The sequence below is a fragment of the Branchiostoma floridae genome, chromosome 7, assembly GCF_000003815.2.
Source record: "Branchiostoma floridae strain S238N-H82 chromosome 7, Bfl_VNyyK, whole genome shotgun sequence".
NCBI classification, from domain to species: domain Eukaryota; kingdom Metazoa; phylum Chordata; class Leptocardii; order Amphioxiformes; family Branchiostomatidae; genus Branchiostoma; species Branchiostoma floridae.
Genome location: NC_049985.1, coordinates 8222847 through 8249284, shown reverse-complemented (window position 1 = coordinate 8249284; position 26438 = coordinate 8222847). Strand labels below are relative to the sequence as shown.

At 39.5% G+C, this 26438-nt stretch overlaps 3 protein-coding genes across 4 annotated transcripts in view; 2 read left to right on the top strand and 1 right to left on the bottom strand.

The window, feature by feature from the left end:
- Nucleotides 1-72: 72 nt before the first annotated feature.
- On the top strand, nt 73-19089 carry LOC118419587 (coronin-7-like). Its single transcript, XM_035826036.1, has 24 exons — nt 73-251; nt 392-468; nt 694-741; nt 935-1021; nt 1542-1624; nt 2083-2137; nt 2425-2482; nt 2804-2949; nt 3441-3536; nt 3656-3841; nt 4304-4511; nt 4813-4991; nt 5369-5477; nt 5787-5870; nt 6377-6519; nt 6864-6968; nt 7431-7516; nt 7823-7961; nt 8305-8394; nt 9383-9499; nt 9879-10014; nt 15738-15829; nt 17251-17337; nt 18004-19089. Exons 1-24 carry the CDS (start codon nt 119-121, stop codon nt 18010-18012), a joined length of 2553 nt encoding a protein of 850 aa, XP_035681929.1. The 5' UTR covers nt 73-118; the 3' UTR covers nt 18013-19089.
- A 3634-nt stretch (nt 19090-22723) lies between these two features.
- LOC118418934 (ubiquitin-fold modifier 1) lies at nt 22724-25658 on the bottom strand. Of its 2 annotated transcripts, XM_035825075.1 has the most exons (6): nt 25564-25658; nt 25405-25461; nt 25200-25257; nt 24440-24479; nt 23993-24025; nt 22724-23396 (listed from the first exon to the last, which is right to left on the bottom strand). In XM_035825075.1, exons 1-6 carry the CDS (start codon nt 25617-25619, stop codon nt 23332-23334), a joined length of 309 nt encoding a protein of 102 aa, XP_035680968.1. In that variant the 5' UTR covers nt 25620-25658; the 3' UTR covers nt 22724-23331. The 2 variants fall into 2 exon arrangements, with proteins under 2 accessions (XP_035680968.1, XP_035680969.1); XM_035825076.1 differs by lacking the exon at nt 25405-25461 and having other exon boundaries at nt 25564-25634.
- A 19-nt stretch (nt 25659-25677) lies between these two features.
- LOC118418933 (hedgehog-interacting protein-like) overlaps nt 25678-26438 on the top strand; it is a 47045-nt gene continuing 46284 nt past the window's right edge. The window contains exon 1 of the mRNA XM_035825074.1: nt 25678-25696. The gene's annotated coding sequence lies outside the window, so the exon portion shown is untranslated. The remainder of the gene's footprint in view (nt 25697-26438) is intronic.

Below are 26438 nucleotides of genomic sequence, written 5' to 3'. Positions count from 1 at the left end.
GGGAACAAATCTTATGAGCCACATTTAGTTTTAAAAAACCTTAATGTCTTAAACTGTTGCCCTCCAGGTGAAGTTATGGACAATCCCGGCAGGCCCGCTGACCGAGTCTTCGTCAGCCATGGCCACTCTGACCACCCTGGACAGGAGAGTGGAGACTGTGCTGTGGCATCCGACAGCAGAGAACATCCTGGGCTTCTCTTCAGACAGATCTGTCAGGATATGGGACGTGGGGACACAGCAGGAAGCTTATGGTACATGTATAGTTCAGACAGCCAATTTTTACTTTAGTTCACCTTTATCCGTGGGCAACCTTTATCTGTTATTCTTGAAAACAGGGGTATCAACAGGGATGTCATCTATTTTGAATGTTTTTTTTCCTTTGTAATTTCAGTGCTAGAGGATCACAATGACTTAGTGCAGAGTTTTTCATGGAAAGAAGATGGCAGCCTGTTAGCGACATCTTGCAAGGTATGTATGTGTGCCTGGGAAGTCTTGAAATACTGACTATCTGGTATTCAATTTAAAATTAGTATTTGTGTTGGCTGATAAAAGCAAGAATGTTCATTATAAATGTTGGGCAAGTAGGTTTTTGTTTTTACACAGTGTTATGTCTTACTGTATGTTTGTTCTGCATTGAAGAAATATTGGAAAAAAGATATGAAAATGCCAATCCTTTTTTTTCCTTCCCAACAGGACAAGAAGATCAGGGTTCTAGATCCCAGAGCTGGTTCAACAGTACAGGTAATGTTACTGAACTTAATATCACAAGAATAAACATTTATGTGTAATGTGCTGGTTACATGAGTAGCCAGGTATAAACTGGAATTGCTTTGTAAGATTGTAGCTCATGTATTTCACCTATTTCATCCTACAGGATTTAGCATATCAATAGTAACTTCTGGCATCATCATATGATGTGGCTTGTGTGTTCTAGTCAGGTGATGGCCACCAGAATGTGCGTGACTCCCGAGTGTTGTGGCTAGGAGACAAGGACATGCTGTTGTCTGTAGGGTTCAGTAAGGTAGGGACACTGTTGCAAACGTACCCAAACATCACTTTTAAAGTTCAATTTTAACATTGTATATTTCTATGTGCCTCTAGTGATACAAGGTACATTAAGTGATAGTAGAACCTTGAAAACTGTTCAAGTACAGTCTTGGATGTAGCCTAAAATGACTGCTTTATTTGCAAGATATTGCCAGAATGAGTCTATATGTCCAATGAAGTTGCATCTCTGCTAGAAAGAACTTGACTATGTGCTTGACTTTGTATCAGAGTTGGATTTGTGGCTTTTTCTTTTCCTTTCTACTACACATGCTTTTCTTTGCTGTCATAATTTTTCCCATTAGTGTTTAGCATACAAATTCTGCATGCTAAGTGTTTGACGACATTCTTTGCTAAGTATGAAAATCTATTCCACACTCTAATACTTTGACTTGATGCATGTATGTATCTGATCTGTCTGTTGTAGCTTGCATGGCTTGACTGTGCCAGTCATTGTCCATGCACATTGTATGTCCTTTATGCCCTGCACTCTTTAGATGCGTGAACGTCAGTACATTATGTGGGACCCTCGCAACATGGGCCAGTCTCTGGCCACGGAAACACTGGATTCCAACACTGGGTACATGTCATTCTCCACTGCCGTCTTGTGATGCCTGTCTAGTGTAGCATGGACATCTTGTTCATTGTCTTGGCTGTTACAATTTTGGTGGTAGCTTTTAAAAAGGTTGTATGAATGACACATCAGTAGGTTTTGGAAAAGTCTTAAAGAAGATCAACATTCTTTGGGACATTAGGTAAATTTAAAAAAACTGGAAATTTAACAGTTAAAGATTTGTTTGTTTGGTAGTAAAGCGTAGCACCTATCAACTGTGACAAATACATGAAACAACATGATGGTAGTTGAAACAAATTTTTATTGATAGTAATGATATAATGTATACCTAGAACAATGGTCAATGTTCCATCTTTACATAGAAAAAAAACATTGAGAAAAGAAAAAAAATTCTCTAAAGATTTGATTTCTAGGTGTCAAGTGCATAAATTTTCCTAATTTTGTCAGTTGTCTGTCTCTTTCAGCCCCATCATGCCTCTGTATGATGCAGATACAGGAATGCTCTTCCTTGCTGGAAAGGTATGCAAACATGAATTTTCATAGACAAGCTATGGGTGATTATAGAGTTCTATAATTCCACTAAATCTAGGACTACTTTTATCCATTGTTGTAGCTAATTCCTTTTTATTCTTCAAAATTATGCAAAAGTTTTCTAACATGTATGTACTTAGTGCTTTTCACAGCAAAGTGATTTTGTTCTAGCCTGGTATCCGGCCATATCAAGTCTCTTCTGTCCTCTCTGCATTTGTTTGATACCAGGCTAATTTTGTTCAGGTGCCATCTCTTATGTCTATTTGTTTCCACAGGGTGACTCTGTTGTCCGATACTTTGAAGTCACCTCGAAGCATCCGTACCTCTCAGAGTGTAAGGCTTTATTCACTACTATTTCTGAATATGATATTTCAAACAATTTTTGTACAAATATTGAATAGTGTATATACAAATATTGTAAGAAGAAAATCTATGTTGTTTTTTGTAAAATCTGTCAATTTCAGCTTGCGCAATACATATTCATCAGTTTCATGTCATTAAGTTCATATCTTTTGGATTGAAGGGATTTTTCCATCCCAACAAGCATTTTTCCATCCCAGATGGGTCCTAGAGAGAGCCCTGATTGAAATATAATTGAGACATTGCTGTATTTTGCAAGTGTTTCTCTGTAATCATGTGACGGTTAATTTTCAGGCCAGCCCCACATGAGCTCGGAGCAGTTGAAAGGCGTTGCCATGGTGCCCAAGCGAGCCATGGAGGTGATGGCAGGAGAAGTGAACCGGGTGTTACTGCTGGTGCACCAGGCCATCATACCTCTTCCATACATCGTGCCTAGGAAGGTCGGAAACTTTCAACATGAACAAATCTAACTTTGTTTACAAATTTGCTGTTGGTTTGTGCAATGAGTTAAAGGGAGTCATTCTGTCTATCGTAATTTGAAATTGATATATAGAAGTGTTGCTGTAAATGCAGTTTGCGGGGATTTAATTTTGCGATAGCGGTAAAAATGGACTGTTCATGGTGGTTTTAAGTTCGCGGTAGCGCCATACACTGTAGTCACATACTATAATGGAAAAATGTTCGCAGTGGTTTTACATTGTAAGTTCGCGGTGAATTGGTCACCGCAAAAACAGCGAATGTTTCTGCATTTACAGTAATTTAAAGGTGATTGATATCAGAATGTCATGTCAAAAATGCCTGAAACCAGTCTTTTCTTTTCACTAGTGCAGGCAGTTGCATTTTAGAATTATACGCCAATAATTCATTGCCATCTATGATAGGATGATTGTGTTTGAGAGTCATATTTTTGAGAGTCATGTGTATGTTTCAGACTTATCGTGACTTCCATGAAGATCTATACCCTGATACAGCATCAGGACAGCCTGCCATGACAGCACAGGAGTGGAGGGATGGAGGGAATAACATGGTAAATAAAGAGTGCTGTCCCAGTTTGAACTTTGAAACTGTAACAAACTTGTGCTTGTAATATGATTAAAAAAGGTTAGTGTGAGGTTTTATTTACATGTGTTTCTGTCTGTTAAAAAGGTGACGAAAATCTCCCTGGATCCAAAGAAAAGGCCCACAGCCCCTTCAAGGCAAAGTGGTGGAGGCCCCCCTCCCCCAGCTGCAAGTACTAGACCCACCCTTCCTCCCAGTAAACCAGTGGTACAAGCCAAGCCACCCACCCAGAACATGGAGCCTGTGGCAAGCACACCTGTTGAACCTGTGAAGGTAACTAGATGGACTGTGAGGGAATTATTTGGAGCAGAGGAGCTGAGCACAAATAGGAGGAAAAGCATGCTTTACAGAAGGGAAATGATCATTGATGTAAAAGGACAATAACTCTTTTAGAAATACAAATGTAACTTGTACCTGCTAAGGCTTAGGTCACATTGCCGAACCAGGGCACGGCCGGGATGTTTGAATAAATGAAAAATTAGAAATATATTCAAATTATGCCCATGAATCTTATGTTGACATTTTGTGTATTTTGGTGTCTTTTATATCATTCTTTTCCCTCCCAAAAGCTGCACTGCCACGCCCCAGTTTGAAAATGTAACTTAAGCTTAAATGAGACCAATGCAGATCTGCATAAAAATATCTTTGATGTTTCAAAAGCTAAGGAAGAAAAACATTAAAAATATTTATTATTATTGTCCATGGTGCTGAAATGATTGTTGTATGGCACCACAGGAAGACAGAAAGCCGCCGGCTGTTCAGGCACCTAAACCAGCTGCTACACCTGCTCCTAAACCAGCTGTTACACCTGCCCCTGCACCTGCAGCGACCAACAGGGAGGTAACGGACAAACTTCCCAGCAAGGACACGGCTACTAAGGAGTCACCAACTGAGGAATCTGCTAGTCAGAAAGGGAGTAACAGGAAGAGCATGTTCCTCGCAGGTACATAAAAACATGCAACACTCTAATACTACCTGTTATCACATGTTGCAGGTCGTCTGACACTGTTCTTTTCCACGTGGTTTTGGGTTTTCCTCTTTTTCTTTGACCATCAGATCTAGAGTCAAAGGCACCTTTATATATTCTGTTATCTGCCATTCTTCAAGAGTACATGGCCAAGCCATTTTTGTCTCTGTTTTCGATCTCAGTGGATTGTCTTATACACCCAGTGTTGTCGTGTAGCAATTCCTGCTGGTTCACTAGTCTTCATTTTACCTTATCTCTGCTGTCCTTACCTTGTCAGGCATTCCCACGTCCAAGTTCCGCCATCTGAAGTGCACCACGTTACACAAGTCCTCCCACATAGTCAACATCCGGAACCTGAACGTGTCTCTGTTCGGGGAGTGCGACGGTTTCCATGCCAACCCGGACAGGGTAGCTGTGCCACTGTCTGTCACCGGTGGACAGATTGCAATATATGAGGTGCAATTTCACTTGGCTCAGAAACAGATGTTTTTGCCCTTTTTTGTTAAGTAGAGTAGAGTGGTTTCAGCCAAGTAGTAGGTTTTGCCACTCTTCTGTTCAGCTTATGATACTGCCATTGTTGTTCTTGTAGGTTGGAACAGTGCTTTGAAGTTGTGGGTGGGTGGGCTTTCATGTACTCATCAAATCTTGCTTTAAAACTGTTCACACTTTATGGAGCCATAACCACTTCTTATGGAACAATGTTAGTTCAGAGCTGTTGAAAATTGAATAAAATGTTTAATGCAAATTCCTACAAATCTGCAGCTGAACAAGAATTAACGATGGTGTACAAGCTAGGTCCTTATCTCATGATAATGTTGCTGCCGTGTCCGCAGGTTTCCCAGCCAGGCAGGTTACCAGACACAGGAGTACCTACTGTACAGAATGGCACCACTGTCATGGACTTCTGCTGGGACCCCTTCAACAAACGCAGGCTGGCTGTCGGTGAGCAGGATCAGTTATACAGCAGCAGTATACAGGAACTCATGTCTTTTGTAGTGAACTTTAGTGAATTACAGTCCAAGAAGACCACTCAGGGGACTGATAAAAGCTTGTCTATGTGGATAGGTAGTCACTATAGACAGGATTTTTTTTATACTTGTGTCAATGGGAAAATTATCTAAGGGACCACCACAAATTTGTGGCCATTTATACAGACTTGACTGTAATTAGAAGGGATTTACCCACAAGGGGCATTTATGAAATAGATACTTATGTTATCTAATAGTATGAGTTTTTTTCTTCCTTCAATAGCTGCTGATGCCACAATCAACATTTGGCACATCCCAGAAGGTGGTTTGACTGAGACACTGACAGAGCCTGAGTTTTGCCTTAGAGGTAAGATGAAAATCAAGAAACAACCTTAAGCTTGCTAACCGTTTGACCGATTTTGCCACTAACGAGGAATGAAGAAGCAAGTAACACGTCTACATCTTTTGAAATGATTTGCAGATAACATATTAAGCATATAGAAATGCTTTTAACTTTGCCAGATTGGGTACAATGTTGTGGTTACCTGCATTTTAAATGATCTGTCAAGAGTGTATATAGACCTTTTCATGGTGCTGAAATTTTTGCTGTTGTTAATTGATGTTGTCGATCAATCGGAAATTATAGCTACTTGACAGTAGGGGCATCTTCTCTGGATAGCTTTAACAAACACATGCAAATAGATGTGCAAAACTTAGGTGTGACAGGTTGTTCAGTGTAATATAACCAGCTGCTGCCACGCCGCGTGCCTGCGAAGCTTTTGTGTTACACCAAAGGGCTGTATCGGCTATATAGATACAGATACTCCCAGGTATATTCCAGGCTGCATAGTTTATCCTTACCACTCCATCCAGGTCATGAGGAGAAAATCTACTGTATGAAGTTCCACCCCACAGCGAGCGACATCATGGCATCTGCATCGTTCGACATGTCAGTCAGAGTATGGGACTTGTCAGCCGAGCAACAGGTTTTTAAACTAAGAGGACACACAGACCAGGTCAGTGATTACTTCAAGTCGCAAATTGTTGCCATTTAGCATCTTGTCCCTACCATGGTTTCCTTTTTCTTTCCACCAATGTGTGTGTAAACTGAGCATGTCTTCCTTTCTGTATGCAGACAATGCCATGTGATTTCTCTTATTTCTCTCAAATGTTGATTAAAGGTCATTTGATACTTTTTTCAAACAAAAGAATTACTAGTTGATGACTGTCACATGCAGTAAAATGACTAAATCTGTCAAATTGTAGCCTTGACAAAGCATATTGGGCTGATATATGTTTAGAAATGTGTCTGAAGCACTCAAACACACAATAAAGATGTGCAAATGTGTGTCTTGGACAGATTTTCAGCCTGGCCTGGAGCCCAGATGGACAGTACCTTGCCACGGTGTGTAAGGACGGGAGCATCAGGATATATAACCCCCGGGACAGCACCCGGCCTCTCAGGGTGAGCCTCTCCCATTCCAGTTCACTTTAGTAGTGTGTGTAGTCCTGTAGTTATGGACCCAGTCTCTGGACCAACAGGTTGGGAGTTTAAATCCTGGCTGTTGTCACCTGACATTTCCACTACTGGGAAGGGTTGTAATCTTTGGTGTGTGGGATGTTAAGCTTTGGTGTGTTGTTCACTATACTCAAACAAGCTAGGGGAATTTCCCAGCACTGTACTGTCAATATTGTCTGTCTTCAGTGAAATATTGTCAATATCCCCTGTCTTCAGTAAGCTAAACTTGTTCAAAATCACCATCACTTTTTCCACTGTAGGCCAGATTTGTAGACCTTGTTCTCGAGTAAAAATGTGATTGTGGACGTTACATTAAGGTAAGCAAGATAAATTATAGACAGTTTAAGTCATAGTCCACCCTAAAGGACCTAAGAAAACTTTTATTACATGTTTAACCCTTGATCGCAGGAGGGAGATGGCCCAGTAGGTGCCAGAGGTGCCAGGGTGGTGTGGGCATGTGATGGCAAGTGCCTGGCAGTTACTGGGTTTAGCAGGTACGTCATTCTCTTTCACATTTATTACTCAGTGAAAATAAACAAAGAAAGCTTGATTTTTGAAGCATGCATGTAGATACATGTGTAGGTATTTGACAGAGATTTTGATGTGAACCAAGAAATATGAGTGAAAGGTTAAAGTTTTCTGTTGTATACAGTTTTCCTGATGGATTTGTATTGTAAACATCCTATATTTGTCTTATAGCACTTTTCTTGAAGTGCTAATGTATAAAATATGAGCGATAGTTAAGGAAAAACAATGACATTCATTCAGTTAATGCAAAGCAATTCTGTATGTTCTTTCAGGTCAAGCACACGGACCATTTTTGTATTCAGTGCTGAGGACCTGTCTGCACCCCTGACTACTGTAGGCATTGATGAGTCTACTACAATCCTTGTGCCTTATTATGATGAGGACAGCAGGGTGCTGTTCCTTACTGGAAAGGTAGGTGGCTCTCTAGATCTTGTATCTTTCCTAATAGCTACGATGTCTTTTGTGACTGAAATGCAAGACATGATGGATTTTAGTCTAATGCTACCTGTAGTTTACCTTTATCCGCAGGGTAACCTATATCTGTTGTATCTAAAAACTAGATAAGTTAAGGACATCAAGTCAACTGATGGTGGTATAAAACTGCAATATTTTCAAAATATTTTGAAACCACCGTCCCTCGACTTGATAATGTAGGTGAACTAGCATTACATTAGTCAAATCATTTTGCAAAAGAAGTTGTGAAACCATAGAAGAAGGACCATTTTGATTCTATCTTTTCCTTAATATTTTTCAGGGAGACAGTCAAATTTTCTCATATGAAGTCAGCACAGAGAAGCCCTACCTCATTGAGCTGGCAACTACAGCCTTCAGCTTACCACATCAGGTAAGGGTCTGGCCACAATTGTCTTACAATCATTCTACGGCTCCAAACTTACAATCCTTGTGTGATCCCAAGGACATTCTTAGGACAGTTGTATATGTGTTGTACGAATTTCATCTGTCATTTTAATACTTAATAGGTTGCCTTAGTTCCTTGTAGGCATGTGGTCTGTCACAGAAAAATTTGTCATCAAAATCATACAATGACATACATGTATGACAAATCTAACCTTGATTAGCTGATCATGATTTATATACTGCAGAATGACTGAAAACCTCTTCTTAGTTGATTAGTTGTGCCATAGTTGTGACTTTCAAAATGACTTTGAGCAAATAAAGTTTTGAATTTTGAATGTAGTAAATGAAATTGCATGTACCCACATGTACTATCTTAAATCATATTCTCTGAAACCTATAACCATAATATCACTGTGAGTTATTCTAGTAGTTTGTAGTAAATTCCATCCAAGTTTATGATCTAATGTATAGCATATTTCCCATTAGCGTAAAGCATGTTGTAACAGTTATGCTTTCTGTGTTACTCATTACCTTGATGTATGCATCAAAGTTTTTCTGAAGTCACAGATACGAGAAAGTAGCAAGCAATTGTACAATCATGTATGCCTACTTAAATCATAAAATGATATGACAGTTTACAGCTGCAGTACACACGGTACATTTGCTTGTTTCCTTTGAAATGCAGAAGCTGGTCAGTAGCAGCTGGATCTGCTTTGTGCCTAATTTAGAGGCAGAGACACTATTATTGGCTTTCCCTCCCTCTAATGTGTACAAATCCTAGCTCAGCACCAGAGAGCCATTAAAAGTTCTTCCTGTCACACCTTGTGAAAATACCTATTCCTCAAGCCACAGTACACCATTAGGTACAATTTTCAATGCATTTGTACCCAGTCTTACATACCTCCCCAATTAAAACTAATTTGTGTGCCTTGAACATTGCATTCGTGACCTTTTTGTCTTGTCTTGCCTTGCAGGGAGTGTCTTTCCTACCTAAGAATGTGTGTAATGTCAAGGATGTGGAATTTGCACAAGCCTACCAGCTGAACAAAACCACTCTAGAGCCGTTATCCTTCACTGTGCCAAGAGTCAAGGTAAACTGTCATGACCTTTTCACTTTTACTAACTTAAAGGTTATGTTTTTTTGTGTAACTGTGTGTATCTGGAGCAGTTGTGGATGGATCTTTATGATATTTGATATGTTTGTAGGCATTAAAGACATAATTATATCATTGGTCTCCTAGCAGTTTTCCATGGTATTGTGGCAGGACTTCCACTTTAAGATATTGTATTCTTAAAGCGATAATGCTAGTGCTGGTAGTTGACTTTCCAGACACCACCTTTTTGGATAACCTTAGTAGGCTAAGGGTGATTTTCATACCAGAGCAATCTAAACAGTAAGTAGGTAAGTGTAGCAAAGAATAGATATTTTGCAGATTCAATGCATGACAAGATATTTTCTTCACCTTTCAGATGGAGTACTTCCAAGATGACCTGTTCCCTGACACCAGAGCATCCTGGGAGCCTGCCATGACAGCTCAGGAGTGGTTGGATGGAGGAAACAAAGTACAGAGGATCGTCAGTCTCAGGCCTTCAGACATGAAGCCATGTAGGTACCATATATCATAGACTACAATGCAGGGTTCTAGCCAGCATCCGTCCTTCTGTCTCCTGATGGAATTTTGCTTCTGTGGAAGGACATGAATTTTGCGCCTCAAATAGCATTTCAGAGGGTCCAGGTTTCAATATTTTCCTGGGGGAACATGCTCTCAACCCCCTAGGATTCTTGTGCCTTTTGCGCTTGACAGGATTTCCAAATTCAAAATCCAGGGGAGGGAAAATAAATTCAGGCCGGCTAGAGCACTGCTGTGCAGTGTGGTCTATTCCGTATTATCCGAGGTTACCAAGCACGACATTGGGCCGGATCACCCAAAATCCGGAGACCAATCCAACCTACGAGACGGCTGGGACCGAGGATGATGCGGAATACACTTGTGTTTTATTTTTTTATGTCATGTCTATCTGACAAAACGCACAAACTGTGACTGCATCAGAATTTGAGAAATTGTAATAAGTCCAATAATGTTATTCTAATGTCACAGCACACACACACAGCACATTCAAATTACCGGTATTCTATGGAATCCCTTAATGATACACAGCAGTAGATGCCTGTGGGGTACTGTTAAAGGTAGATGAGTCCGAAACACTTGTAATATTTGTTATCATGGCCCAGGTATAACAATATTAGAATGAAGTATAGGTACATGTGTATTACTCTGCATTCAAACAGTTATGGTGAATTGACCATCACTTTATGAAGGTTTTATGACCAGGTTGTGATTTGAGCAACTAGTGTGTTAGAGAGATCAGAATCTGATGATTGATTTTTTTGTAGCGCACTCGTAATAGATTGGCAGATTCTGAAGACATTTTATTACCACTTGAATTTGAAATTTGTGTAACTTAACCAGATGATGTGATATTCATCTCCTGTATATGTGCAAAGTATATACTTCACATTTCAAGCTGGAATGTGCAGATAAGGCTTCTATGATTGCCATTTGTCATCTAGCTATTGTTTTCAGACCAAGTTAATATCCATCTTCTTTTCCATCAGTTGCTTGGGGGGTCTATAAATCCAAAAAATATGTGCAATTTTCATTCTAAACCAAGCCCATGAGAGGTGGAAGCTTGCAGCTGAAGGAAGAATATTGCTGCAATATTGTGTAATCGAACGGAGGCAGGTCGTAATTCTGACAGCTGACATATGCCTCATTTATCACAGCATGCACGACATTGTCAGAGGAGCAATCACTGTGTTCCCTTGTGCATGAAACTGTCATTGCTGTCATAAAACTGTCGCATTGTGCCTAATGAATCAAAAGTGTGGGTAATATATCTAGCTCTCATGCTGGATTGATTTGACACAACTTCTCGATACAAATGACTCGCTAAGGATTATGAAGGAAAGGAATTAATATTGGAGGATTTTGGAAAAGACTGAGAGTTCACACACATGCACACTCACACACACTGACACGTAAGTTTACCTTTATCCTTGGGGTAACCTATATCAATTGTTAATAGAGACAGGTCATTTGGGGATATCAAGTCCACGGATAGTGGGTTTAAACTATAACATTTTGTAAATATTGAATTTGAAATCGTCATCCGTCGACTTGATATCCCTAAATACCCGGATAAAAAAAAACATGGATATTTGTTACCCGGAGTATAAAGGTGAACTAGCGTTATACACAAATACAAGCATGTACACATCTTGGAATTGTACATGATATTCTTGGCAGTCTTCACAGATTGAACCTGACAATAGATTTTTACAGCAGGAGTAACGTGTAGAGTTACAACCAAGAACAGATTTAGCCATTTGTACCGAAGTTTACGGTTACTGTAAAATCAATGGGAGATTGTCATGAAATGGTTTTTTACAACACTGCTGAGATGGAATTTCCTGCCTGTGCGTTCCTCGGAGAAAGATTAAAAGAAATCAAGTCTGGTGTTCTGTAGTATAAGTAACCACAAAAGTCACTTGGGAAGGATCATTGATTCCTAACTATGAGAACTATATGAAGTGTAGCATTGGCAGCCGTGGCCTTCTTCACAGTCTTAGGGGTGTTTTGATGCACAAAATAACAAATAAGCTGATGTTGAAGCAACTTCTGCCATACCATTATGAATGAATATTCCAACATATCTACTAATAGTATTTAGTGTTACTAAGAGTAGTACTGCATAACAGAAAAATGATGCAACAAATCCTGATTGGTGGGAGGGAGGTGTCTCTAACGTTACCTATTTACCACTAACTGTTTATATTTTCTGTGTGTCTAACTACATGTAGTTTTTACTTACATCAAGCAGTACCAATGATAAATGACATTTTACAAACATAGAGCATTGATTCTTTCCACATTGGAACAAACTAACTTACAACAGCCTTTAGACGGCTTTGCCGACAATTTTCTTGTTGGCTCAGACGATGGTCTACAGATGACGCCTGTCTGTGGAGATGATCTATCTTTACTGTTTAATCAATTGTAATTCAGCTGCAGTGAATTACCAAGAGAGATTGGCGTATCAAGCCGTAATTTCAGGGTACTGGGGAGCAATTATGGGCTGGCCTTTGCTCGTTTGGTGCATCAGATGCCCTCACATCTCCAGCTAACATCACTTTGCAATAATTGTTGTTGCCCATCGCTTTATCAGGACCAGCATATTGTCAATTACAAACCCAGGTCAAAAATAATCTCTGATGAAGTCCAGAGCTATGTGAATTGTGAACCTAGATACATGAACCAGCTTTTGATGTTCTAGGGACTTACAAAGAATAAGCTGTTTATAGCCATCAAACATAAGAGCTTTTAGCCATGTTGTTTTTGTTACAATCATATTGTCATTTTTTTTCTGTATCTCAGAGGACCAGGTCCTGTAGACTGCAAGATCTAACACTGGCAGTTGTAGTCACTGTTTAATTTTGGTTAGAACATCCAAACTCTACATTTTCTTCACTTCTTTTTAGGTTTTAGCTCAATAGTTTTATCTGTTCATAATCCTTTTTAGAAATGGATGCATTTGATTCTGTTAAGTTATTTGTACTGTAATAGACTGATCGTCCAACAGGATGAAAAGGACAAGAAGAAGTAAAGTGTAGTGTAGAATTATTAAAAATCTCGTCCCCAAAATATGGATGACTGACAGAGACATATCCAGGGCATTTGGTTGAAACTGGTTATTTTGGGTTGTTTGTAGGAAAAGCAATCTTAGTCACTTTTCACAATTGCTATGCTGCAGCCAGCAGCATTAGATATCACTCACAGTATATATCTTGATGACTGCCTTTTAGTTTATAGCAGTGAAAATTGAAGGATTTCTTTTCATTGAGTTCTTCCTACAGATACATTTACTATGATTTAGCCCATGCTAACTGGAAAAGAGCCATAGCTTCCAACTACAGCACAGACTTACATGTATCAGCTACCAGCATTGAAGTACATTACAAGTGGTTGTGACTGTCTTGGGGAGGTCAAAGACTTAGAGTTGAAGCCATTTTGCATTTATCTAAATCCTTTTTACTGACTTTCTCAAAGACAAGAGGCTACATATTTCAACCTTGATATGACCTGCTTGAGTCTTCTGCAGTAGTGAACTGAGTTGACTCTGAAAAATCGATAAATTTCCTGTAGTTGGAGACTGTCGTAAGCGTTATATTACCGTTATATCTCAGGTTACAAATCAGGGGATATTTCTTATGCTCCATAAAGTATGTCCCACAAACCACCTCCTGTTTTTCCTGTAGCTACCAAGTAGCTGGGACACTGACTGAAGAAGGCAATTCATTGTTACAGTATGTTTTCCCCAGTAGGGAAAATATATAATTGTTTTTGCTGATGTGTCCTTTATTTCTTTTATTTCCTCTGTTAGGGTCAGAGGCTAGAACTGTGTTAGGTTATTATCTGTATTGTAAATATGATCAATTTCTATTCATTGACAAAAGGCTATGGGAAAACAGTCTGCATTTTTGCAAAAAAGTTGCCTTTCTAGTTACCAGGTTGCTTTCTCCAATTTAAGTTTGCAGAAGTTTGTGGATGTGTTCTGTGAGCTGTTAGTGCTGATGGATGGACAGCAGACCTGTGTGATCAATAGTAGTCAATACAGGACTGATTCATGCGTCTGATAGCAACTCATCATGCTATAGAGTTGATTAGTGAAAGACCTTCAGTTTGACTTGATGCACGAGATTCATTCATTTATTGATTAGTCATTTACATGTATTAATTATCCCAAATTTACGAGCGGTATTGGCAGGTGATGATGGTCATGGCTTCAAACAGTAATTTTTGGTCACTATCAATTTATTGAATTAAAAAAATTATACAGAAGTGAACAATAATTTCAGACTGTTTTCAACTCTCATTATAATTGTTAAGCCTAGAAAGATTAATGTTGCCTTTCCTATTACGGTCCCAAAATGATTAGGGTCGGTAGGTAGGCAGGAGTTATAATTTTTTTTAAAATCAGGCCAAAGTGATCTTAAGAATACAGGTACCATTATGAAGGGCATGAACATAAAAGGTACCTAGGTTTGGTGGACCTGTTTATATCCCTTTTTCTAGCCTTTTCTATGTTCCATGCCAGTGGTGAATCCAGAAAAAAGGCAATGGTAATGTTAGGCAGGTTTTTACTAAGGTCAGCAGAACGTTAACGAAAACACAACATTTTTTTCCTATGCCAAAGGGCACCAGTGAGGTCACCAGTTTTACAATGTAATGTGGTGATGAAGTCGTAACTCACAGATAATATCTAACAATGAAGATGACAGCTACAACTTTAACAACCAGATTATTACCACGGGAGTTTTTTTCCAGGCCACTGGAGCTAGATTGTGGAGTTTTTATGGGCACTATTCCCATTGATGTGACTATCTACACCTTGTAAACTTCATGTATTTACAGTCAAGCATGTCAGGTGGGCTGTTAAGCGGGGTATGTTTTAGGTCGTATAAGATAAGGTAAAACATTTCGGAGGCTAGCTAGTACCAGTTATAAATCCTAAAGTTCAGTCTTCCATACAGAAGGTATTGCTAGATCTTTGTCGGAAACAAGTAAAGTGGGCTTATTCAGTATGTTTTAGAGTTGGTCTGAAGGCCGCAGGGTACCTACCTACGAGATCGTAAAAGAAACCCTGCTTTGAGATATTAAGTATAAATCATATCAATGGATAGCCAATCAGCACCAAGGAGATCAGACTGGATATTATGGGATACTAATGTGTTTATCAAAGCGTGTCAGGACTCAGAAAATGCTTCTGAATTGAGAGTACTTGGGTGGATAGCTGGTCATAGATGGCCAATCAGCACCAAGTAGATTAGGCTGGATATTATGGGATGCCAGTGTGTTTGACCAATGAGGATCAGGACCTCCAAGAATGTTGTAGAATTGAAAGTATGTGACTGGATAGCCAATCAGCACCAAGGAGATGGTTGCTATCATGGTTGAGGGTGTCATCTCTGTATTTAACCAATGAGGATTGCAAAGAATGCTGTAGAATAGTATGTGAGTGGATAGCCAATCAGCACCAAGGAGATGATGGTTATTATTTGTATTTGACCAATGAGGATTGCCAGGAATGCTATAGAATCATGTGGATAACCAATCAGCACCAAGGAGATAATGGTTTTTATGGGCTGCCAGTGTGTTTGAATAATGAAAATCAGGACTGCAGAGAATGCTGTTGATTTGAACATTCAATGTGCTTAATTTTGTTCTAAACTTTTTCTTTTCAATGACTCTTGTTTCCATTACATTTCAGTGAGTGAAGCCCCAAAAGAAGCTCCTGCTCCAAAGAAGTATGAGAGTTACAACCCTGATACTTACAAGACTGATGAGCAAAAGAAGGAAGAGGTAAAAATATCTACAGTCAGCACTTCTGGTAGCTTTCACAACATATGGTGAAAATTAATATGTGTGAAAATGTCATGACTGTTCCAATTTTAGTCTTCTTTGTACGAAAAGCTAGAATGCCATTTTGCTGGCCAAACTTTTGTCTTCACAGCTGATGAGAGCTCTATAAGCCCTGCTGATTGTCACATACAAGATGGACTATAGATCTGTTCCAGTTACATGGACCTGTATTAGACTCATGTTACCATGTCACCTCCATGTAAAGGGTTACAAATCACTCTATCCCCTCCTGTGTATGGAATATCGATACCCACATTAGTTACCTTGTAGTCTACAGTATACGTTTGTCCTGATTTGTGACACCACATTAAGGACAATATTGTCCGTTAAGATGCAGGAACACAATCCTTGCTCAGCATCTAGTAAATCTTTGCACAAAAGTGACTGTAGCTGACACCTACGTGTGACCCTGTACTGACCCTTGATGGAGCCATATTCCAAACATGTTCAAATCGAAACCAGTCAATACTTCATTGGACTGAAAATAGCTGAAGGGCATAGGATGGAATCATGTAATTGAAACATATCCATCATATCCCACCACCATGCAAAATCCATTTAGGTCATGGAGTCTATCTTCATTTCATTTTAGTAATTCATCTTTTGTTACAACAGGTGGCAGGGCCAGATAACCTGTGCATTTTAACCCTTCTACTGCCAAGGCTGGTTAAAACTTGGTATTATGGTTGACCTGTGGTTTGTTTGTTGGACTGTTTGAACCTTTTTTGTATTACGAGAAGCTCAAATCGGCCTGCAGGCCACTTTTCATTGAGGTCATGAGGGAGGTGAGGGTTATATACATTTGTAACAGGGTGGTCTTGGAAAGGTTAAAAAGTGCCAGATATTACCTTGAGCACCTCCCTGTTTATGTGATGTCTGGTGACTTTATGCAAGTGACTGTATATTTCTGCAAAGGAAGAATGTATGGAGGCCCGTTATCTGTGTCAGAGAAGTTTGGTCTAGGTTTCTTTGATCCATTTCATCTCATGAACCTTAAATGCAAAATAGATTTTGGGAATCTATACCCAAAATACTGAGTGTAGTTTATCTGTGTTTGATGTTTTATGGTGCATCAAAGTGGATACTTTATATTGAGTATGTTTTTTCCATCTAGTACCTCTAGTCATGAAATCTTTATTGATGGATGATACACAACTTCAAGAAAACTTTCCTTGTAATTATGAATAGAATTCTTTGATAGTATATATGATTACTAGTGATATTAACAACTGGGATGCCAGATGATGATGATAACAGCTTAACTATGAACTTCTTGCTGCTGTAACCTAACAGTTATTTCAGGTAAAAGAAGGTTTGACAGCATACTTCCCAACACTGAGTGCATCCCTTTTCTTGTACAGCTCATGCGAGCCATGGACAGTAAATTGGAGTTGAAGGGAGACCCTCTACCCCAGGACCTCTGTGAGGGAGTTGACGATGATGAGTGGGTGAGTAAATCAGTCAGGAAAACAAGGAGTCAGCCTTTGTTAGAGGTCACCGTGAAGGTCGTCGTGATCGATGGGACTAGGAGTTGAAAAGTGGGTCGCTGGGAAGAAAGGGTTAATCTCCATTGATATGCTGTACTTCTGAATGCTCTAAAAATTGTTCTCCCCAGAAAATTGTGCTCCCTGCCTTTGTAGCCATTCTTGATTGCTACCAGGCAAGCCTTCAGAAAATTACAGGTAATTTGGCACCATTTGTTCAGACCCCTGTAGGCCGCTTGAGGCACATAGGGCAGCAAGTTTCCTTGCTGTTTCAGTAGCATGGTATACTTTTACAGGAGGGGTTGCTAGCCTTTCCCCTTGCAACCCCTATTTTACATCCCTTCCGAGAGACAGGTGCATCCCCCAAATATAGATGCCCTGCCCAGGATTGAATCAGGGTCTCCCATTTACCAGCTAATTGGAGCCAGGAGCTGAACTTTGCTGCTGTTTCCAGTAGAGCTACAGGGGTATCCATACTAATTTGGCACCATACACTAAGACATTTGTACGCTAGGAAGGTAGAGCGCCTCACAGGCTTGCATGCACCCAGGTGGGAGCGATGCTGATACTGATTGCACATCAGGCAGCTTTGATGATGCTGAGCCGTGATATCTTCCTCTCTCACCGCAGGATGATTGATCACGGCCCGGAGAACTCCCAACCTCCGGAGCCATCAGGGATGGGGATCACCTGCCAAGGGGGAAGAGATGGAGAAATCAATTGAGTCTTCATCCCTGCACCTCAACCATGGCCGGGGCAGAGTTGAGACAATTATGTGAGCAAAGGGAAGAAGGTCTCCGGTGGAGCACAGTCATCTCTCTGCTCCAGTGCTGGTAAATTGGTTGATATTTAAAGAAAGAGCAATTCTATGCTGCACACTTTGACTTTGGGCAGCAGAAGTTTAGACTTGTATGTGAGCAATATATCAAAACTGTACTGTAGAAAGGAAGGTCAGTACCCGTACAGTAAAGTTTCTACTTGCGTGTTGTGAAAGTGTGGTAGGAATACTGTGTTTGAAGGAACAAAATGAATAGTCTACTCTATGCACCATTGAATCAGAATTATTGCCCATTTTGTAATATTTTGAATGTTATGATTATATAACAGTGACTAAACAAAACAGTACATTCTCCGATGCAATGTAATTAACATGAGTGGGGTACTTTATAACAAATGTCATAATTTTTCTAACAATACATATGTATGATACTCAATGCTTATGAAAACAGCACTGTAGCCTTGGCAGTATCTGACACCTCAGAGTTCTGTTATTGAGATGAAATCAACAGCACTGTTTCTACAGATTAGGAGCATAATATTTATGCCATGAATTGTACTACATGTAATTCTGCCTAGCAGCAGACACTTTGATGGCTCGTGATGAAAGCCAGTAACTCCTTGAATTCTACAATATCAGTTGAATATCTTGTAATTGGTAAAATAGAATGATTGTTGTTTTAGAGAATTTGATTACTTAAGTGATACAAAGAGACTGGGTGTCATTAAGTTTAACATTGACTGGTTAAAAAATTTATGTACTTTTTTTTTAATATGAATGCATTAAGTCTGCAAAATCTATTTAGCTGTCATCATCTTTTCTGCACAGAAATGAAATTACTTTGTTTACATGTTAATGTAGTGGTTATTGAATTAATGGAACTAACTTAATAATATTGCAATGCAATAATAAATCAGTAGAACAAAGTTAATGTGAAAGGTCAAACAGAACTGCTCAGTCATTTTTGTGCATCTTTGAAAAGCAATTCAGAGTGTGAGAGTTGGAAGGGGTGGAGGTACTCTAAACTTACATCAGTTTTCAAGATTCCTTCCAGCTAGAGCATATATCTGTACCAAATACACCTACAATTGTTGCAGCCATATTGTCCCAACAGCCTTCTGTGCCTACACTGTATGTTATGACTACCCCTATTTTCTGATACCCCCTATTAAACCCTAACCCTAGCCTTAGACTGAAACATATGGCTGTCCAAACATATGACTTTCCTGGCCTACATTGGTACAATATGCCTGTAAAAACTGTGAACCTGTTGCTAGATAAAAGTGATCATCTTGTCTCTATCAATCACTCTGACTGGACAACAACCCAGGCCTTCATCTGGGATGATGTTCTCGATGGTATCATAGCAGTCTAATCTTTCCAGTCTGGCCCTAGCAATCTTTTACATAGTAATTCAACATACACTTGATTTGTGTTCCCTTGCATTAGAATTTATTGATCTTTTTGATGGCAGTGTTTATGACATTGAAATGATAAAACTCTACGTTCCATGTAGAACTCCACATGGTCATACAAGGTCATAGTGTTTTTTTATTTACATAAAGCCTAAATTGATAGTCGTCGTACGTCCTTCAAGAGGACAAAATTCTACAAAGGACGCAGCCGGTGCTTGATGATTAACGAGGTCGTTGCTAAGCAAAGTTTGGAGGGATTTACGCAAAGCGCTGGCTCCACCTGCCCAGACTCACTGGCAACAAAGGTGTTACACTCGTAATGGTGAGGCTGAACTAATGCGATAACCTGTGCAGTATTTCAGACACACTTAAGCGGGTTTACAAGGGGCAGTTTCCGTGTAACGTGCTCCTTAAAGCCAGATGTTCTCTCATATAATAGAGATTAAGCTCGACAGTTTTACAGCATATTTAACTGGTCAGGTTAAAAGATGGCCTGCTTTTAGAAGTGGAACATGTAAATCATGCCGTTCATTGGAGCTGAAGGTTACAGACTGACACTGTGACAGAACATCGGTATTCATGTGTAGTATGTACATGTAAATAGATGCATTATTCCCCTGGCAAATTGGTTTGTTCGCATTCTCCTGCTGTGTGTTGATGGATGGGAGAACTTCTCATTCCTTCTTGTAATCTGATTATTATAATAAACATACCGGTGTCATACCCTCAAAAATGGCAGACAATGCCCTGGGAGTCTAAAAAAATCTCATGCAGAACTTACATATATGTGTAAAACAAAATGTACTGCACATATATCTGCAAAAAACAATCCCCCAGTGCAGTAAGAGTTATGATGTTCTTCAAGTGTACAGGTACTTGTGTCCTGAAATCATCTCTAACAAAATTTACACTTTGGTTGTTTGGAGTTTCACATATACACATACACAAGAGAGAGCTATTGTCAAAGCTTGTCCTCCAACCAAATATGTCTGGGTCTTGTTGATAAGGAGATTTTGAACAAGAATACAATATTTGGGCATGACTGAATAATACAGGTAGCACACACACATTTCCCATTGCAGTGGCCAACAAGTATCCCTGCGATGAAAGGATACTTATCACCTTTGTGGCCTTGAGAAACTCATATTACTATTTTAGTTTGGTCATCAAGATACTGGCCAAGTCATACATCATGGAATATGCTGGCAAAATACAAAATGTCGTTCTTTGAGCTAATATGTTTGGGTAAAGGTATCAATAGAAACTTTCGTGGAAAGTCCTAACAAAACGGTACTGCATCATGTGGCATGATAGGGGTGTTTGGTCCAGAATCAAGGACCTAACTTCAAACTGACATGCCTCAGTTTTGTGCCCTTGGGAGAGTCACTCTACACAAGTTTCCTTACTTAATAAAGGTGATAAGTACCATGATTCTGTCAGGCACATTCCTTGTATAGGATGTTAAATGGAGGGCCCATGTTAGTGGTTCACTGGTATATAGACACAAAGCAGGTAAAAAATCTTACTCAAGTGTGAATGATCAGAGTGTAAGAAAATGAAGGCCAGACTTGCATTTCTAGGGGAATGGGACATAATGTTGCATGTGAAATCTTCATCAATGATGTTTTTAACTTTCGCACAAAACATTTCCTCTTCCTTTATACCCCCTTAATTCTTTTCTCTCTCCAACCACACTCTTACTGTGATGCAGAAATGATCCGCTCCACAGTGGGTTTTCTTTCTATCAGCCTCATCATGTCCTGATGACACAGGATTCCATAACTCCATCCGTCACAGCTAGCGCCAAACCCACTGGGACAATTTGCTCCTCTAATTGGCATTTTGGGTGTGATAACAGCATCAGCATCACTCAATCTTGTTTTGCAATAAGAACGTATTATAAATGAGAAATATATTGCAATGAGCTTAAGGCATGCACAACCACTTAAAGTAGTATTGACATATCAGATTATGGTTTTCCTAACGATCTGAATCCTGTGCATATCTACACAATACACTATATTATAACAGTGCCCATCTACTGTATTATGCCTTTGGTCACACAGCATTGCAAGCTGACATTACTGCTTTGTTGTATAAAGCCTTCAAAACCCTAACTCTTCAATAGTATACAATACATGTAATATTGAGGTTGCTGACATATTTCAATCAGTGGTAGCTGACAACTGGGTATGTGTGCAAAATGGTTGATATTGACTATTTTATGGTACAGTACTATTTTGTGTACAATATACAAGTAGAATACCTGTAATGTTTGAATTTCATCCAGCAATTCTTGTATGAAAGAACAAATTTCCATTGCATGTCGAAACTTTTGCATGGTTATCCTTTCCAGTTAGTCTGTGTAACGCAAACTCCGCTATCCGGAGCTTGTAGACTCCTCCCCGCGGAGCGGCAATGTACGACGGGCCTGAGAAGCGCGATTAAATCAGGCTACTTTCCAGTGGAAAGTAATCAGCTTTTCTTTTGTACCCTAAATTGGAGTAGACACCATGACATTTATGTAATCTTATATTCCACATATCCAATGAATATTCTAGGATTAAATATATGAAACCAATCACATTACAGACTAGCACTCATGAACGGCAGCCATAGAGACGATCCTTCTTAATGGACATAACGGGAATGATTGATTAAAACTGACATTACGCTCTGACTCCAACATGTGAACACATTATCTGTATGGAACATTAGGTTTTCTGTTGCAACATGATTTGCACGCAAGAGCAAATTGTGGATTTGACCAAACTGGTATAATAACTGGTATGGAATTTGATTTACATTTTTTTCTTTATTTGAAGTTTTTGTTAGTATCTCAAGAATTCTTGTATTTCTGAAAACAAAAAGTGCAATTCCAGTACTACATGAACACAGCAAGCCCTATTTCACCCCCATCCCCACAGAAAATCCCATTCCTCAAGTTTAAAAGCTGCATGTGATGATGAAGAGAACAACATCGAGCATGTAATATGCATGTCCTGTTAGTCCTGTGAGGACTGGAACTATTCCATCATGTGTTCATCTGTCTGAGGTAATTTGATTACCAAGTCTTGTCGATGCTTCAGTGGCCCACTTAGCAGCTTTGTCATACATAAAACCACCTCAAGCATAAAATCATGGCATGTCAGGTGTGTGTGTGATTTCATGTTTAATTCATTTTTCCGACAACATAGTGCGCTTCTGCCTAAATTTCTACTTCTTCATCATATATCAACATCAGTGATGTACATGTATCTTGAACTTCACAATACAGTACTAGTACATGTATATGTATCTTGAAATTCACTTCTTCTTCCTTTAATACAGGAAACAGAATATGAGAATATGTAAGGACAAATCTTTATCCTATAACATTATCTGAACAACTTTATCACATTTATTTTGGCAAAATCCTGTCCAACTTGGAGGAACATACTTGCACACAAGTACCCAAAACCATACATATATTTTAGACAATGCACTGGAATATTTGATTAACATACTTTTCTTAAAAAACTAAAACTGCATTTCTACCACTGTAACATTATGGATAAAATGGGGACTCCAGCTGACAAGAATAATGGAAATAAATATCTTCTGGTAGTACACATCAGTGATTGCATCAAGTATCTTCTTTAGTCAATTTGACAAACTAATACATTGAGCCTTACATATTTGCAGTTTCTTCAACTTGATAGTTTTGTCACATAGCCATGTCGACGTCCTTGTAAAATAAGATGGATAGGTGGAGGAGTTCTTTTTTCAGCAGCCAACCCGGTCTCTTGGTATAATCCTCAGCTCAGAGCCATGCTTTAGGAAAACGTTGCCTGTAATTGGAACAGATGTGAAGTTGGTTGGTACTGACATAAAATCCAATGTAGCATCTACATATAACACCTTCATGGTTTAACCACACTAAATCCAAAAGTAGTCTTCCACATATGTAGCATCTACATATAACACCTTCATGGTTTAACCACACTAAATCCAAAAGCAGTCTTCCACATATGTGGCCAGTTTTAGGGACGTTCTTTTGTATACTGTATGGGGATACGTTCTTCTTGAAACCACATAAGCCACACAGTAAACACATCTCTTCACATGTATTTTTGAAGAAGTTCAGGTATAGATGACATCCTACACATATTCTAAATCTTGGAAGAATTTTGAATTCATAATGCAATTTGTAAGTTCTCACAGACATACATGTGTAAACAATTCAGAACTACAGCTCCCTTTCAATACTCATTTTTGAGTCAACCTACATGTAGATACTACTCAGTGTCTCCATGTCAACTAAGTGATTAGGACCCAGAAAATGTGTGTGCAAATCGGGCCCACCAGTTTGAGGCGCATTTTTTCAAGAGGGTAGGGTTATTATAACTTAAAAGATGTTTGAAGGATGTTACATCAAATGATTTACCTGCAGTCTGGGCTGGATTGATACCTATTCCATCTGTGTGGGTGGAAAAATAGCAAAGACTTCATGAACAATCTCTTCCTTCTATTATTGATAATGGAACACATCTTACAAAAATTATCTTTAACTAGGATTTGGCAACAAATTACAATATTCACTGCAAATATAGTGAACAATATATGTTATGATAATCACAACAGTGAAACAAGTCTTAACAAGAGCCAATACTGCCTAGATATAGGTCAGTGTCTCAAAACTTGAAATAGTTTTGAATAGCTTATACCTAACTTTTGTTACCAATGCCATTGCAAAAACAAAAAAAAAGAGTTATTGCTAGGGGGCTTTAATGGCATCAAGATCAACATCTCCCCATTCTCTCCATCATGGATTACTCGGACAGGCCTCTCCTCAAAAGGTAAAGGGCAGATCTACTAGTAGTAAATGTTTTACCATTGGTGATGATGGCACTTGTGTCAGGTGGTACCCGAAACTGAAACACAAAAGTGAAATGTTAAATTTCAGATTGTAGCGTGTAACTGTTACAATATTTTGCTTCGGATTCTTCCGCTTTGACTGAATTTATGTCTCCCTTTACCGCAACTATATACGCCCCCTTCTCAAACGACTGTACCCCATGGATGTAGCCTTCCACAAAGAATGCATAGCATTTTTCTTTCGCCCGTTCTGGGAGGATTTTAGGGTCCAAAAAGCTAAACCGAAGTCAGTCGGTATCCTAGACATAAAACCTGCGGCGGCCATGTTTTGCAACTTGCACCTTTTTTGACCGAGGTTTTGAAATAGAACCCGAGATCGAACGGGAGTGGGGCATATAGAGTTCAGCTGGAAGCTAAGGGTCCATTACATTGGAAGCCCATTGCACTACACACTAACCCCTTCAGTTGGAAGAGTTGAAGCACAAGGGGCGAGTAGAAACAGTCTTCTGGCCCCTGGGATTTGAACCCGCCCCCAGCCCGGGCTGCCAGCTCACAAACCCTACATCGCTAACCACTACCCAAAAAGGTCAGGTCATTTGGCATAGTTAGTTTGGAAATGCAGGTGCATGATAGATAATTAGAGGTCATATGTCTACTTTGGTAGCTGGGTCATATGGCTTCCCCATCCACATGGTGTGCAGTGGGTCTTGCAACAAGGCTATGTGCATGAGAATCGTCTTCAAGACAATTTAGAAAAGGCCCCACCCCATACCCACCTCTTCTGCTGCAAATTTTAGAACTGCCGTGAATGGTGTTGCTTCTGGTACACTGAGTCTGGAAAGACAAACATGTCTATGTTACAAAGTGTTGTACAGAATACACACATCTCGGTGTAAAACCACAGTCAGATCGTGTTCACAAGTATACTCAAATTTCATCATAAACGTGTCAACAAATCGACTGTGGGAGGGGGGCACTTACACTTTGTAGGGCAGTTTTGGATCCGATGTAAGCGTTATCTTGAAGGTGACTTTCGACCTGTGTGAAGCAACACAATCAGGTTATCACAAAAAGTCATGAACTTTACTTATAACACTGTTTAAATGTAAGAAATGTGTTAAAATATGTTGAGAAACTCACATGATTCCCAGCTGTGTAGAAACCGGAAGTATTCGTGTACGACTGACAGTGCGCATGTGCAGAATGAAATCACGCGTAACGCGAGATCTCGTGATTTGCGAGACTTTAAAAAGACGATCGATTTGCAGACGAGAGAGAGCGGGGTGGCGGATAGATCCTATACGGGATTTCATGTTCACCGGAAGTGACGTAACGGCGGGGTTGAGGGTTAATTACACCCCGGCGTAGCGTCACGTGATTAAAGACTTGTCAACCCGCCGGTACCGTACTATATACAATGGCTGGCAATGAAGCCCCGGGGCCGCCGGCAACTAGTTGTCATGACAGAAATCCCGAAGTTTCCTTCAATACTTTGGAGGAGTTTGAAAGAACTCGTTTGAAAGTTCAAGAAGAGACGGGTTCCACATACATCAAGCTCCAGAAACTCAGCGCCAATTTCGATGAAAAGAGTGAGTTGTCATAGTACTTTCTGTCGTCTGTTTTCGCGCGAATTGAGTGGCTCGCCAAGCAGAGGTTTGGAGAGTATTACGTAATGTTCAAACTTCAACACAATAGCATTTGTGAGGATGTACCTTTTTAACAAGTCAATATGAATTAACAGATATATACTGCTTTGTCCTGACATTCCAAGTTACAACTGTTATTTTGCTCATTGTTTTAGGTCGGACTCCCTATCAGTATTACAAGGTCACATGGTCTGTCATCAGGACCTAATTAATTAAGTAACTTGAGAAGATAAAACCGGTCTATAACTGAAGAACTCCTGCAGACATAACCTGTAACTGATGATTCTGATTACTTATATAAAAGAACTGCCACGGAAAGTTATTTTTTTCTCATTCACACAACCTTGCCATTAGTATTTTGCAAAATAT

Coding starts and splice junctions, on each gene's coding strand:
- LOC118418934 (XM_035825075.1), bottom strand. CDS start 25,619: ATGCGCACTGTCAGTCGTACACGAATACTTCCGGTTTCTACACAGCTG. Junction 25,462..25,563: donor TCTACACAGCTGGGAATCAT/GTGAGTTTCTCA, acceptor TGCTTCACACAG/GTCGAAAGTCACCTTCAAGA. Junction 23,397..23,992: donor CAATCCAGCCCAGACTGCAG/GTAAATCATTTG, acceptor TTCCAATTACAG/GCAACGTTTTCCTAAAGCAT.
- LOC118419587 (XM_035826036.1), top strand. CDS start 119: ATGGCCACTCTGACCACCCTGGACAGGAGAGTGGAGACTGTGCTGTGG. Junction 742..934: donor GAGCTGGTTCAACAGTACAG/GTAATGTTACTG, acceptor TGTGTGTTCTAG/TCAGGTGATGGCCACCAGAA. Junction 3,842..4,303: donor CACCTGTTGAACCTGTGAAG/GTAACTAGATGG, acceptor ATGGCACCACAG/GAAGACAGAAAGCCGCCGGC.